This window comes from Pongo pygmaeus, chromosome 3 (assembly GCF_028885625.2).
Source record: "Pongo pygmaeus isolate AG05252 chromosome 3, NHGRI_mPonPyg2-v2.0_pri, whole genome shotgun sequence".
Classification (NCBI taxonomy): Eukaryota; Metazoa; Chordata; class Mammalia; order Primates; family Hominidae; genus Pongo; species Pongo pygmaeus.
The window spans coordinates 100,086,092-100,101,150 of NC_072376.2; the positions used below are offsets into that span (position 1 = coordinate 100,086,092).

At 38.2% G+C, this 15,059-nt stretch overlaps 1 protein-coding gene across 2 annotated transcripts; it reads left to right on the plus strand.

Moving 5' to 3' along the window:
* Positions 1 to 1,120: 1,120 nt before the first annotated feature.
* Positions 1,121 to 14,826, plus strand: DMP1 (dentin matrix acidic phosphoprotein 1). 2 transcript variants are annotated; one of them, XM_054485500.1, is made up of 6 exons: positions 1,121 to 1,225; positions 7,269 to 7,347; positions 7,833 to 7,876; positions 10,019 to 10,051; positions 10,230 to 10,277; positions 12,447 to 14,826. In XM_054485500.1, the coding sequence occupies exons 2-6, from the start codon at positions 7,290 to 7,292 to the stop codon at positions 13,803 to 13,805; spliced, it is 1,542 nt and encodes a 513-aa protein (XP_054341475.1). In that variant the 5' UTR covers positions 1,121 to 1,225; positions 7,269 to 7,289; the 3' UTR covers positions 13,806 to 14,826. The 2 variants fall into 2 exon arrangements, with proteins under 2 accessions (XP_054341475.1, XP_054341476.1); XM_054485501.1 differs by lacking the exon at positions 10,230 to 10,277.
* Positions 14,827 to 15,059: the final 233 nt, after the last annotated feature.

A 15,059-nucleotide genomic window follows, 5' to 3' on the forward strand; every position in this document is an offset into this window, starting at 1 on the left:
CTTAATTTTTTTTTTTAACAATTAAAGCATTTTTTAAAAAGTCACAGTGAGTTATGCAGATACTGTAATCAAGTTAATAGTTTGGCTAATTTTCAAGCCAATCCACTCAGTCATTCAAAGAGTACTGAGTGCTTATTAAGAACTGTTCTTGGTATCCGGGCACTGATTATAGATCAGTAAACAAGCAAACATCTCTGCTCTTAAGGAAATTAAGGTCCAGCAGCTGATATTCTCTAAATACTTGTTCAGTGGCCATCCTGCCATCACTTGAACACGCTCCTGGGAAATTGCCAAACCCATTTCCAGCTCCCTACAACTTTTAGTACGCTTCCTCGAAAATGTTTTGGTAAATATCATTTTATCCATTTCATTACATTTTCAGTGGTGGCATAGAGTCCCTTCAAGATTAGTTTCCTTGGATGCTACCCAGCTAGTATTCCCCTTGATCCAATTCTGATTTCAAAGAATCATTAAAATGTGGCAAATGGGGAATGATTAAGTGTTAGATCTAAATTTCTTGAATAACACAATAGCTACTTAAGGGGGGTACTTTAGTGGATGCTTTATTAGATTAGTAGGAGTTTGGGATCTTTGTGTGTATATGGGGGTGGGGAAATGAGAGGAAAAGGAGGTGAGTAGTAGAGGTTGTTAAAAGAGGAAAAAGGAAGAAATAAAAGCCCATATTCTCAAAACCAACAATTTAAGGAACTCTAGTATTTTAGTAGCTTTCTCCATGTACAACCTGGAAATGTACATTAACAGGAAACTTTCTACCCACCCCTGCCTCCGCCTTTCCCATCCGTGGGTCTGCTGGGATCTGTCGGTGGGTAGAAGACATTGTCATTGTTTATAATGTTCATAAGCCTGCTGAATGTGAATGACATATATTTAGAAATCAAAATAAAGTTTTGGGAAGATCTTCAATTTAATGGAAACTAGTCTAGTCATTTGGGAACCACAAGAGCTTTTTAGGGAAAGTATGCCTCTGCCAGCTGGAGGAAGTGTGGGTGTACCGGGGTCCCGGTGACACCTTGTGATGTCAGTCACCCCCAGACTGAGGTTGATTGGCTATGAAGAGCTGCAGCAGAGTTTAAATTCCTGCACCATCAGAGAAGTGTCCAGGATATCAACACAAGAGTGGCTTCATTGGGCATAGATTTCCTCTGTGAGAACGTCAACCTGATTTTTGAGACTTTTTGAAAAAATTCTTTGTGAACTACGGAGGGTAAGTCATTTTCATCATTTAACTTTTTAAAATGACTTTTGCTGGTTGTTTGGAAAATATTAAATATGTATACATGTTTGAGGCATTATACCATATAGAGAGAGATGGGAGAGCTGTGCTTTGGGTAAAAACAGTTTCTATTTTCGTGCCTGTTGTTTATGCCACAGTAAATAATGATATTAAAATGACGCGTTAAGTCAATAGAGCCAGGTGTTTTTCTTGGTAATGCTTTAATTAGATCTCTGCATGATACTTCTAACAGGGAAAGTTTATAGAACAGGAGGCAGATGGAAGGTCATTTTGAAATTTAGTTTTAATTAGCAAAACATATAAAACTTTTACAGTGTGTTCATGAATATGGGAATGTTTGCGGCCTACAAGATTGTGAAAAAAAGCTGAACTCATTGAATGGCAGGACTTTCAAAAGAATTTTTTTTAAATTAAAAAATGTAGTGTTATTCATCTAGAGAGCACCTAGTAACATTTATTATGAACTGCATAAGTAACTAAATGATGATTAAACTACTGAAATAACCGAGGGTGTGATAATTATGTTTTTTGTATTCATGTTAGCATGATGCCTTGAATACAGTTAAAATTCAATAAATGTTGAATATAATTGTATTTTAAAATATTGCATTTTAAAACATATATTTTAAAATGTCCATATGTATTTTTATTTACTGTGTTTAGTGCACTTCTTCATCTGTATGACATTTAGAGGAGTACATGTGTTTTAGCAACTTGTCTTCCTCAAGAGCAGTAACTTGTGGTTAACCATACTTTCTGTTTAACTGAGGCTTGACTATCCTATTTTAACCTTGTTGTTTAAAAATGTGAACAAACTATTTTCTAAAGGGTATTAGTCCACTTAGCTACCCGAAAATTGTGATGTAAAACAACGTGCTTCAGATGCTTAGAGGCCTTCCAAATCTATATTTAATTTTGGGGGCACCTCAGAGTTATTTTCCTGTGGTTAAGAGCATATAATATTGGATTCATCATAATTGACCTTAAGTCACATACAATAGGAAGAATTGGAATTTTTTCGGTTTGTTTGTTTCTCTGGATTCCTGTTAGAGTTCATATCCTGGCCAAGTTTGATTCTATTTTCAAATAGAAAATGGCAGGTTCCAGTTAGTTGGATTCTGGTCAATTTTATTTTTGATAAAACCAGCTTATTTTATTATTATTTTTTATTATTATTAAAGTTTCCTGTTAATGTACATTTACAGGTTGTACATGGAGAAAGCTACTAAAATATTAGAGTTTCTTAAATTGTTGATTTCGAGAATATGGTCTAGAAAAGTTCCTAACACATAGCATGTTCATAAATATTTACTGACTGCTAATGAATGAATGTATTGTTCAGTTGTGTTCTTGAAGATAACAATACTAAGACAAATAAAGCAAATTAATATGATGAATTGTTTTCCAAAAGAAAAAAGAGTCTATGACTTTTCAAACCTGTATTTTCTTCTTTTGGCCTATTTCCTTCATTTTGGTTTACATAGAAGAAGATATATATTTTACAAATGTATCTTAACCTTGAGAAAATGCTAGAACAAATTTCCTTACTGAAGAACCAAAAGAAGTTTTGGCTACACACCTGAAATCTTGACTTTAGTTTCCCTCTCCACATTCTAAACATTTGGCTCTTTTCAACTCTGTGAAAACAATTCACAAAGGCAGAAATTCTCTAATACACCACCTTCCAAACAGACGGAATTCAAGTTGTTTATTTCCTTTTGTTACGTCATCTCACTGTAGAATGACAGCATGTGGAATGTAGAAATAGCATTAACCAATCACTGAATAAGAACTCAAAGTCCTGGACTTTTAATTGCAGGCTTGTAGCCGTGGTTCACATTTATTATTCAGAATATGGCTACTGCCTATCTGCTTCTACTCTTTTTTGAATAGTAGCCAAAATGTTTATAAAAGTTTGGAGCTCTTGTTTGGAAATGCACTTCACAAAATTATAATTATTTTTATCAAAAATACCAAATGCAAACCTAATATGGGGTTTAAGATCTGACTTTCTTTAATGCTTAAAAGGTTGGACTATATTTTTTGGGTGGCAACATCAGCTCTCTCAGAACTCTAGAGTGTCTCTTATTTTAGTTTACTAGACTTGCATGTGGGAAATTATTGCTTTAGGTCAGGGTGCTAACTAGTATTTCTAGAATCCTGAGCAAGTTAGGGCATCTTTCTTGTGTTTTAGAATCTTCCATCCCTAAGAAACTTGAGCACTCGGGGCATGCACTTCTTTGTGAGAAAACACAACATTCATTGGTTTAGAATAAATGCAAAATGGCATTCCCAATTTTCTAATTATTTAGATTAGAGAAGCTAAAGAAAATACAAGAGAATTCAATAGTCATTGACCTTCTGTCAAGGCTCTAATATTTGCTAGTTTTCAGAGAATCATGAAATTATAACCATATTCAAATTTCACTTTGAAAATTAAAATGATGAGGTAATTTTCATTTGATCTGTGAAGCTGAAACCATTGAAAGGGTTATTTTGAGAATATCATATTTGAGAAAATTTTGCTTTCTGAAGAAATAAACCTAACAAATTTTTTAAAAAGTTTTGATTGTGATATCTAAAGAGAAGTAACATCTATTAAATTAAGCTTGATTTTGGTGTAGTTAAGCATTTTCATATGTTTTTCTCTGTTGATATTAATTGAAGGATTTTTAAAAGAAATTAAGATAGTATCAAACATAAGAACTGATATACACTATGCTGAATTAGAATAAAGAAAGTAGCACAAATTAAGAATAACTATGCTGAGGAGAGATAATGCCCATAATATACATGAGAGGTTGTTTGACCATTTGAGTTGTGTGAAAGCAGAAATGAGAATCCTGTTCAGGCTCTTTATCTTAGGATTTCTATTATTTTCTTGAATACATTAAAAATAAGATTAGATGGCTTCTTGATCCCAATGTTTCAGACAATGTTCAGCATATTCAGGCATTACTGAGTGCTATATATATATATATATATATATTTTTTTTTTTTTTTTTTTTTTTTTTTTGAGACAGGGTCTTGCTCTGTCACCCAAACCGGAGTGGAGTGGTACAATCATGGCTCAGTGCAGCTTCAAACTCCCTGGCTCAAAGAATTCTCCCCACTCAGCCTCCTGAGTAGCTGGGACTACAGGCACATGCCACCAAGCCTGGCTAATTATGATATTTTTATTTCTTAGATCAAGTGTTAAAATCTCTTGTGGAACTTTAAAAACAAACCTATTCCTGTGCCCACCCAAGTGAATGGATTTATTGCCCTGGGATGGGATTTGTGCATCGGCATTTTTAAAACCCTTCCCAGTTGATAGTAATATACATTTAGGGTTGAGAATCTTTGGCTTTTAACTCCTATCATTAGTTTAGGGGCCAAGGGAAAACTTCCCCCTCACCCTCTGAAGGTTTGCTGAAAATCAACTGACAAAAGATAGATTAATAGGAGAAAAGGAATACAAATTTATTTTTATGTGACACAGGAGCCTTCAGAACGAAGACCTAAAGATACAGGAGAAACTGTCCATCTTTATGCTTATGTCCAACAAAACATGGGCAGCCAGGTAGAAATACGATTGGACAAAAAGGTTTTGACCTTATACTAGTAGACCAAGTGGGGTGGCCCAGCAAAGCCTGTCCAGATTCTTCTTGGCCTCTCCGTGCAGCATTTCTTCCTTCTCGATATGGGACAGGACCTTCTCTGGAATGGGGGTCTTATGACCTACAATTAAACTAGGTGGGTCAGAGAATTTCTTTAAGGCCAGTTGTTACACATAAAGATAGGGGGACTTAGGGTAATATTTTTAGGTTTTATTTCTGGCTTTGGGGAAAAGAGATTCCGGTTTCTATAACCTGCCTTTGGGAAGAGGGATTCTAGTTTCTATGGTTAGTCTTAGGGGAGAATGAGGGGCCAGAGATAGGAGGGCAGGGGAAAGTCAGAGAAGCTTTTGCTTCTGAGGCTGCTTCTGAGGCCTTCATCATAGAGTATTGTTTTCTGAGTTCCTATACTTGTAAACTATTGCAAATCAAAGAAAATGACTGAGGTGAGTCTCAATTATTTTTGGAGACTTATCTTGCCAAAATTGAGGAGGCACCTGGGAAAAACGAACACAAAACCACCAGAAACATCTATGGTCCATGTTTCTTTACAAAGAGAGTCCGGGGACTTCAGTATTTGAAGGGGAAAGAGCAGGCAATAGGAGAAAGGAAGGATAGATAAAAGAGGCGAGTGGTTGCATTCCTTTGAGTCTTTGTTTAGTTCTCACTGAACCCACATTTTATATGTGAAAGGAGAGGGTAGAGGAATAGTCAATTACACATTTGTCTCATGCTCAGTGAATCTGCATTTCTACATAAGATAAAGTAAACATAGACTAGAGGAAGCTGTCAGACATGCATCTGTCTCAGGAGAGAAGAGGAATGACTTTTAGTTCTGTCCTTTGTCCTGAACTTATGAAGGTAAGCTGTTAATTTACATTGTGAGGGTGAAATTCAACCAGACTGTTTTAGGGTAAAGATTTCAGGGCCCACAGGAATTTCCCTGTGAGAAAATTGTGAGGGAGGTACGTAGCCTTTTATCCTTGTAGCTATCTTTTTAAGAACAAAATGGGAGGCAGGTTGGAGTGACCCAGTTCCTAGGTTGACTTTCCCTTTGACTTAGTGAGTTTGGGGTCCCAAGATTTTATTTTCCTTTCACAGTATACATTTAACATTTAAAGAAATGAAACAAATCAACAAATGTGAAATAAACTTGCAGGATTATTTGTGAAATGTGTGGAAGTTCATCAGACAAGTATGCTAGGGCAGCTACCAGGGCTTACTAGTGCAGGGTAAATTGCGTTCCTTAAACCATTTCAGTAAATTTTTACTTTAGCATCTAGTACTTCTATTTTTAAATACAAAACAAAGTGTTTTCCAAAGCAACAGTTCTTGAAGTGTGAAATGAAGTTACCCTCCAGAAAAATAGTTTGATTTGGCATGTTTCTCTCAGCATGATTTACAAGTGTATCCCAAACCTGTAATCTTCCCCAAATCCTTCAGTACTGTGAATGACAGCAAAAATAATTTAGCATAATCATGTATAATGTATGACTAAACGTGTCACAATAGATATTAAGAGCTTTCTGAAGTTGTGATACAAAGCCTACTCTAGCACATCTCTTGCAGATTACAAAAAAATGCAAAAACAATCTGTTTTGTGTAGACATTATTATGCAGTCATAAATGTGACTTAGAAGCCATTGTGTGTGTGTGTGTGAAAACAAATGCCCACCACCTATCACTGGTGTCAATAAGTGTAGTTTTTTAGGGAGAATACATTTGCTAGGGTGCTCTGCCATACCAAGCTGCATAACTATTGTAAAAGGGAATGGACAGAAATTTCTATATTCTTCTTTCTTTACTTTTTCGTCAATTTATCATACTTTATGTGTTAGCGTTTGTACATCTCCTCATTGAAACATTTTCAATTTATTTCTTAGGAGTGAGGTTTTTAAAAACCACTTTGTTGAGTTATAATCTATACACCACATACTTCACTAATTTGAAGTGTATAGCTCAGTGGTTTTCAGTATATTCACACAGTTGTGCAACCTTCACCACAATACATGGAACAGTTTCATCACCTCCAGAACAAATCCTGTACCCATTAACTGTCACCCCTCAACCTCCCATCTGCATAAGCTCTGGGCAACCACTAGTCTACTTTTTGTCTCTGTAGATTTGCCTATTGTGGACATTTCATGTAAATAGAATCATTCCAATGTGGCCTTTTTATCTGGCTTCTTTCACTTAGCATAGTGTTCTCAAGCTTCCTCTACTCTGAAGCACATGTCAGTACTTCATTCCTCTTTATGGTTGAATAATATTCTGTTTTATAGATACAGTAAATTTTATTTATCCATTCATCAGTTCATGGACATTTGGATGAATTTTTAGTAGGAAGAAACTGTCAAAAAGTTGAAGCTACTTTATTTCTTTAACATGGAGAGAAACATCTATGTCCTTCATTCCAGGTAGAGGTATCACACCCAACTATGAAGATCAGCATCCTGCTCATGTTCCTTTGGGGATTATCCTGTGCTCTCCCAGTAAGTATTAGGGTAGGGATATATGAAAAAACCCTTTCATACTTAAAACTCCACAATTTTCATTGGCTACGAACCAAGATGGCTGTGTATGTTCCAGTCCAGTAAAAATAGTAGTTTCTTAGCACGCTGTTTTCTTAAGAAATATCATTCAAGTTGTTTTTTATTCTGTTCAGTTGCCATTCATATAGATGTCATTCATACTTTCCTTCCTTATAAGCAGTGGTTCTTAAAGTGTCATCCTGGAACCACCAGCATCAGCATGAACTAGGACCTTGTTAGAAATCTAAATTCTTGGACCCTACCTCAGAGCTGCTAAACCAGACTCTTTAGGGATAGGAAACAGAAATCAGTGTTTTAACAAGGCCTCCAGGTGATTCTGATGCAGCCTAAAATTTGACTATCCCTACTCCTATGTATGAAAAGTGTTAATAACTGTTGCTTCAGAAATTTCTCTTTGGATTTACCATGTGTACTAAATTTTCTAGGTAGCCAGGTATCAAAATAATGAATCTGAGGGTTCTGAAGAATGGAAGGTGAGTAGAAATATGACTTTTTGAAATATTTTAATTCTAATTTATTATGATTATAACCAAATTGACTTCATTGCAAATGTTGAAACTGCTAATGACTTCACGAGCATATTAATAAGCTAAGCTATAGAGTTCATAGAAGAAAATAATGCTGTGATTCCAACTTAGTAGTATACTGTGGCAAGGAAGCATATTTTCTGTTAGCTTTCTTCTTATAATGGATGTGTATAATATTACCAGGGGAGGCATGACAATGAACCAAGAGTTTTCAGGAGAGATTATGACTTGAAATCTGTTTTAACAAGAGTTATCTGGTGGGCAAGAGGTCAAGTTCTGGAAGGTGAAAAAAGAAAGAAGAATGAGAGGACACTAGAGTCTCTGGAATGAGAGCTAATGTTGCTAGCATGTTATTATATTGAGAGTTACTAACTCTCAATAACTCAAGAATCATTGCCAGGCACAGTTCTGAGTGTTTTACACATATTAACTTCCTTAATTTTCACACCTCTGTGAATTAGGCATTGTGTTTTATTCTCACTTTACAGATGAGAAAACTGATCACAGAGAGTAATTCAATCGTCTAGGTTACATGGTCGATTAGTATTAGAGCCAGACTTTGATATTATGTCACTCTAGCTCCAGAATCCACATTCTTAACCAGTGTGTTATATCCCTCTCAGGAAGGAGCCAGGTCTAAGAGGTCAGAAAATTCTCAAGATTGGCACTAAGGGTTAAAATCTTATGCGAAATCAGAGCATTTTGTTCACTACCATGTTTCCTACTGGCTTTTACATATGATAAAGCTTGGCCCCAGTGCTTTTGGTGGTGGCCAGATAATGTCAGCGATCAGAGGTGGGGTCCTGTCCATGCCTGAGTCTGGAATAGACTTTGCAGTATTTATTATGAACTTTCTTCAGAGATATCCATAGGCTGGTTAATTTAAAAGCAGACGCTCTAGATCCTCTCTCTCATTTAACCAGAGACACACAAACATGCCCTGTTCTCAAGTCTAGCCTTGGCATGAGAAAAATAACAATGTCTTGCTCCCTTCTACCCATTAATTCCAAATGATAATTGACTGGAGCACAGCCTGCCATTGTGCCTGCCTGCAGTGTTGCAGGCCAAAGACAGAGTGATTATAGCTCCTTTCTCTAAGGAGATACCCCCAGTCCAGCACCGCTGAGACGCACGTTGAAGACATGTCAATAGCAGCTCCTCCCTGCTCTACTTTGCGCCTTGGGTGTTCCACACAGGACTTTGCCCTCCCTCAAGGGGAAGGGGGAGAAGTGATGGGGAGGGGTACCAGAAGTTGCTAAGGCATTCTTATAGTGCTTATGAGACTAAAGATAGTGAAATAAATTAGAAGTATGACTAGTTAAATTTCTGATTTAGCATTTGTTTTTAATACCAGGGCTTTTACATGACTCGAGAAAGGTTTCATGGCTTTCTCAATTCAGTTTTGTTTACTATTAAATTTTATAAGGTGGATGTTGTCAAATGGATTTTTTCTTTAGTTTATATCATGTTGAATGAATAGTTTTCGAGATACTTCCATAGGCATTAGCTGGTTTCATCCTCATAACTCCCTTGTGGGGTAAGCACAGTGGGTGTTAATTTCCTTAATTTATGAATAAGAAACTGGTGGTCAGACACGTGAAGTGAATTGCCCACCTTCACCTAGAGTAACCAACCATCTCGGTTTACCTGGAACTTAGGGGTTTTCTGGAACACATGACTTTCAGTGCTAACACCAAGATGATTGGTTTTCAGGGCTAAAACCAAAACCAGTGAGTTAATTGAGACTTAAATCTGGATTCTGAGTTTCAATGCTGCTTTTCCTGTGTTACGTTTCCTCTAGGTTGTATGAACGGCCAGGTTCAAAGAAAGCATATTTATTTCTGTAAATGAAATATCAGAAACATAAACATTGTCTAGGTCTCTTATATCCCAAGATCTTTTCAAGCCATTAGTCATTTTACTTTCATTTTGGAACCATTTCATCATAAAATTTCACTATTACTCATGTAAATGTAAGATCTCTACCAAGAAACTAAAAATAATCACCTAAAATTATTGTAAATAATTACAATAATGAAATCCATCTGTGAGGGAGTAATTTGTTTTCCTTCCTTTCCTTTTCTGCAGGGTCATTTGGCTCAGGCACCAACACCACCCTTGGTAACTATCTCATTTACTTTTGTCATAAACATCTCATGAAGTAACTTTAACACTCTTCCAGTTGCCTTTTACAATTTTGAAAGTAGTAAATCCAGACTGGAAGCAATTGATGTGCATCATGTTTTTTTCTTTCCTAAGAAATTACTAAAAAGAAAAGTAAACATTTTTCCCCTTTCAGGAGAGCAGTGAGTCATCAGAAGGAAGTAAAGTTAGCTCAGAGGAACAGGTAATTAAACAGACCTTTCTTAACTTTTCAGGCTACTTAGGAATGGAAGGAAATGATGTTAGATTAAATTACCTGGCAACAGTTCTAAATATAATATTTTCTAACTATGAGTTATGCTGGCTAAAGAGTCCCATAAAATAAGAAGAGAAACATGAGTAAGGAGAATTCACATGCAGACATGCTATTCATCTTATTTTCATAACTGAGCCTAGATTGCTGGCACTGTGGCCCCAAATGTCTCTCCTAGTTAAAAAATAAACACACGCGCATACACACACACACACACACACACACACACTCACAAATGGTCATTGACCATGTCAAACTTACTCCTCAACTTAAAATGTTGCTTTTACAATTGGAGCAGTTCAGATCAGGTGAAGAAGTGCCTGGGAAATTCTCTGTGTCAAGGATCCTGCTTGAAGACAGAACAGGACAGCCCTGAGGAAACTTTAATGAAAAGAACTGCTTCAGTAATGACTTTCTTTTCAAAAATAGTCCCATCTGTGGGACTGGGCTCTGGGAGTGAGAAAGGCAGACTCAGTTTATATTCCTTAAAGCTGGCATTCTTTTTTCATTTTTCTAAGACTAAGTGTTGTTACTTTCTTAGCTATGCTACTGTTTTGACCAAACTCAATCCTGTGGGGCTCCAGAGAGTCCAGGAGCCAGGTTTCTCCCTAAGGCTTTGATCCATGTTGCATTCTACACTTAGCCAGAGTTGGAAGATGAATTATTAGCCTGTTTATCCCTATTTACTTAAGGTTATCAAAAGAACATTCTAGAAATTTAAAAGTATAGAACTGGAGAAATGCTGTTTGCTGGGGACTTTGTGATTTGTTGCCTCAAGGGTCCCTAAGCTTTCAAGTTACGGTAGCAATTCCTGCTTGAGAAAGGGTAATGAGGTATGGTGATTCCTGCAGTTCCTGCTTTTGAGTTGGGTTAACGAGGTATGGCAGGTTAAACCCATGCTCAGTTCCACTATACTAGCATAAAACTCCAGTGCTAGGAAGAGAGGTCAACAGCATATACACAAGTACTCCCAATCACCCAATTACAGACTCAGACATTGATCAGTAGGGATATGTAAAAACAAAACAAAACAAAACAAAACTAGCAGGTATGCTCTGTTGTAGGGTATGGTAAAGAGAGCAGATATTTTGGGAGCATAATGTATGAAGACTCACTGTCCTTCCTTACTGGTACAGAGCATCCAATTGTTTCACTTACAGGGCTCACCTCTCTGACTTCCCACGTAGCACTAAGGTGCCTTGTTGGTCACACTAGTTGGTGTCTTCTAGCTGAATCATCTATAGGCAACTTTCTGGTTGTACTAACGAGGTAGAAACATGGTTTGGGTGAACTATATACCTTACTATAATATTTAATTTTCATTTTAGCTAAAGATTTTATCCTCCTGAAGAAAAAAAATTGGGGTCATTTTAAGATCACTCAATATTTTTAAAAACTCTGTTTCACACCAAACACTTTAATGCATGAGCATTATAAACCAACACTAATTCACAAACAATTACCTAAGAGGTTTTTTTTTGTTGTGTTTGTTTGTTTGTTTGAGACGGAGTCTCTCTCTGTCACCAGGCTGGAGTGCAGTGGCTTGATCTCGGCTCACTGCAACCTCTACCCTCCAGGTTCAAGTGATTCTCCTGCCTCAGCCTCCCAAGTAGCTGGGACTACAGGTGTGTGGCACCACGGCCAGCTAATTTTTGTATTTTTAGTGGAGACGGGGTTTCACCATGTTGGCCAAGATGGTCTCAATCTCTTGACCTCGTGATCCGCCCACCTCGGCCTCCTAAAGTGCTGGGTTATGGGTGTGAGCCACCGTGCCCAGCCCAAGAGTTGTTTTTTTTTTGTTAAAGGAATTATATATACAGTATGATTTGAATTTCATAAATGTGATTTCCAGAAAGCTTTTTGAGAAAATGTTGGCAGCATTGAGTGAAGCGTGGCTATATAAAATGGAACCACTTGAGTTTCAATTCCTCTTCCTTCCTGTTTAAGCTCTGGTAGAGAGGTTATTGAGTAGTAAAACTGACCATAGATTAGAGGAGGGGACATAGGACGAAGGAAGCAGAAAGACTAGAAAGGCTCTAGGTAACTCCTTCTCTATCAGTTCCTGGAATACTGACCATATCTGTTAACCCCAAATTCTAGGCAAATGAAGACCCCAGGGACAGCATTGAGTCAGAGGAGGGCCTGGGCTCTGATGATCATCAATACATTTATAGGCCAGCTGGTGGCTTCTCTCGGAGCACAGGAAAAGAAGGAGATGATAAAGATGACGATGAAGATGACAGTGGAGATGACACCTTTGGTGACGATGACAGTGGCCCAGGGCCCAAAGACAGACAAGAAGGAGGAAGCTCCAGGCTGGGAAGTGATGAGGACTCTGATGACACCATACAATCCAGTGAAGAGGGTGCCCCACAAGGGCAAGACAGTGCCCAAGATACCACCAGTGAGAGCAGGGAACTTGACAATGAGGACCAGGAGGACAACAGGCCTGAGGGAGGTGACTCCACTCAAGAGAGTGAGAGTGAAGAGCACTGGGTGGGAGGCGGCAGTGATGGGGAGAGCAGCCACGGAGACGGCTCCGAGTTGGACGATGAGGGAATGCAGAGTGATGACCCAGACAGCATCAGGAGTGAAAGGGGAAACTCCAGAATGAACAGTGCAGGCATGAAATCAAAAGAATCTGGAGAAAACAGTGAGCAAGCAAACACTCAAGATTCAGGTGACAGCCAATTGCTGGAGCATCCCAGTAGGAAAATTTTTAGGAAGTCTCGCATCTCAGAGGAAGATGACAGAGGCGAGCTTGATGACAAAAACACAATGGAAGAAGTCAAGAGTGACTCTACAGAAAACAGCAACTCCAGAGACACTGGCCTCAGCCAACCCAGGAGAGACAGCAAGGGTGACTCTCAAGAAGACAGCAAGGAGAATCTGTCCCAGGAAGACAGCCAAAACGTAGATGGTCCCAGCAGTGAGTCCAGCCAAGAGGTCAACCTGTCATCTCAAGAGAACAGCAGTGAGTCTCAGGAAGAGGTGGTGAGTGAGTCCAGGGGAGATAACCCCGACCCCCCAACAAGTCATGTAGAAGACCAGGAAGACAGTGACTCCAGCGAGGAGGACAGCTCGCACACACTCTCCCACTCAAAAAGTGAATCCAGAGAGGAGCAAGCAGACAGCGAATCCAGTGAGAGCCTCAACTTCTCGGAGGAAAGCCCAGAGTCCCCCGAGGATGAGAACAGCTCCAGCCAGGAGGGCCTCCAGTCTCACAGCACCTCAGCAGAGAGTCAGAGCGAGGAAAGCCATTCTGAGGAAGACGACAGTGACTCTCAAGACAGCAGCAGATCCAAAGAAGATAGCAGCTCCACGGAGAGCAAATCAAGCAGTGAGGAAGATGGCCAGTTGAAAAACATTGAGATAGAGAGCCGGAAATTAACAGTTGATGCCTATCACAACAAACCTATTGGGGACCAAGATGACAATGACTGCCAAGACGGCTATTAACATCAGCTGTCCTAAGAAGCAGCTGTCACATAAAGGAGTCTTAGGGGCTTGAAAGTGTATCATGATAACTATAATTTATTGATGTTTTGATCAAAAGAATAACCAGATGTCATATTTTTCCTGAAAGGAATTGCTGGACATTACACTTGTTTCTAGGGTGTCATTTCATAGAGGTTTAAATACTGTGGAGTGACACCAGAACACATCCAAAGGGGCTAGAAGCAAGAAAGGATCTGCATGATAACTTTGCAGCTGAGATAGTTCCTAACTCGTCAACCTAACAAACAAAGCTATTGGGTGTCCATGATGTACCAGGCACTATGCTAGGTGTTGAGAATGTAAGGCAGGTTAAGACTTGTTTCTTGCTCCTGAGGAGTGTATAGAAGGACCCACAAAGCTACAGAGTTAAAGGGGGATATGTATAAGAGAAACAAGGGTTGTTACAACCCAGTATGGTGAGTGCCAAGACAGAGCTATGAACACGATATCTATCTGGGAGCACTGAGAAGGGTGACCAATGCATTGGAGAACGAGGGAGGGCTTCACAGCAGAAGACATTGGAGTTGGAAGGTTGCATAGGGTTTCCTCATTGGAGACCGGGAATTCTATTCTTGGGATAAATAATAGTAAATTCCATAGGATCAAATACTTAGTTTGCAAAAGCACTTTGAAATTATGGCACAGTGAGTTGTTTTGGATAAGAAAATCTTTTTCTCGCAATTAATTTACCAGTTCATTTTTTTGGTAGAACTCCCATAAACATCACCTTACTGATCACTGGTGATGATAAGAAGGATTGGGTCAGGAAGAGTGGGAGAAAGAAATCCCTCCTTACATAGATAATTTTTAGCTTTATTTTTTCTAAAATCAGTTTGTGTGCAATGCTAGAAAAAAACTTCTCTGAGTCCTTTACAGAGAAAAATTCTGTATATAAGATTCAATTGATTTTTGCCAAATACCATTTGAAATATTACCTCAACGTAAAATACTTGTTTTGTAATAAAGATTATAATACCCAGAAGAAATATGTGCTTATTTGTAATCGTGGTGTTATTAGGATATATTTATGTTAAGCAACTCTTTCTTTAAAGCATTCCCAAATAGTTCAGTACCTTCCTCCTATTAAAATGAAAGATTTTCTTAAATTTCCTGAAAATTTTATTTGTAATTCAGGTAGCATTTGATAAAAGTACTATGTGTTGCTTATGACATTTCACTAACTATACCTGTTACAGAACAGGGAGAAAAAATGAA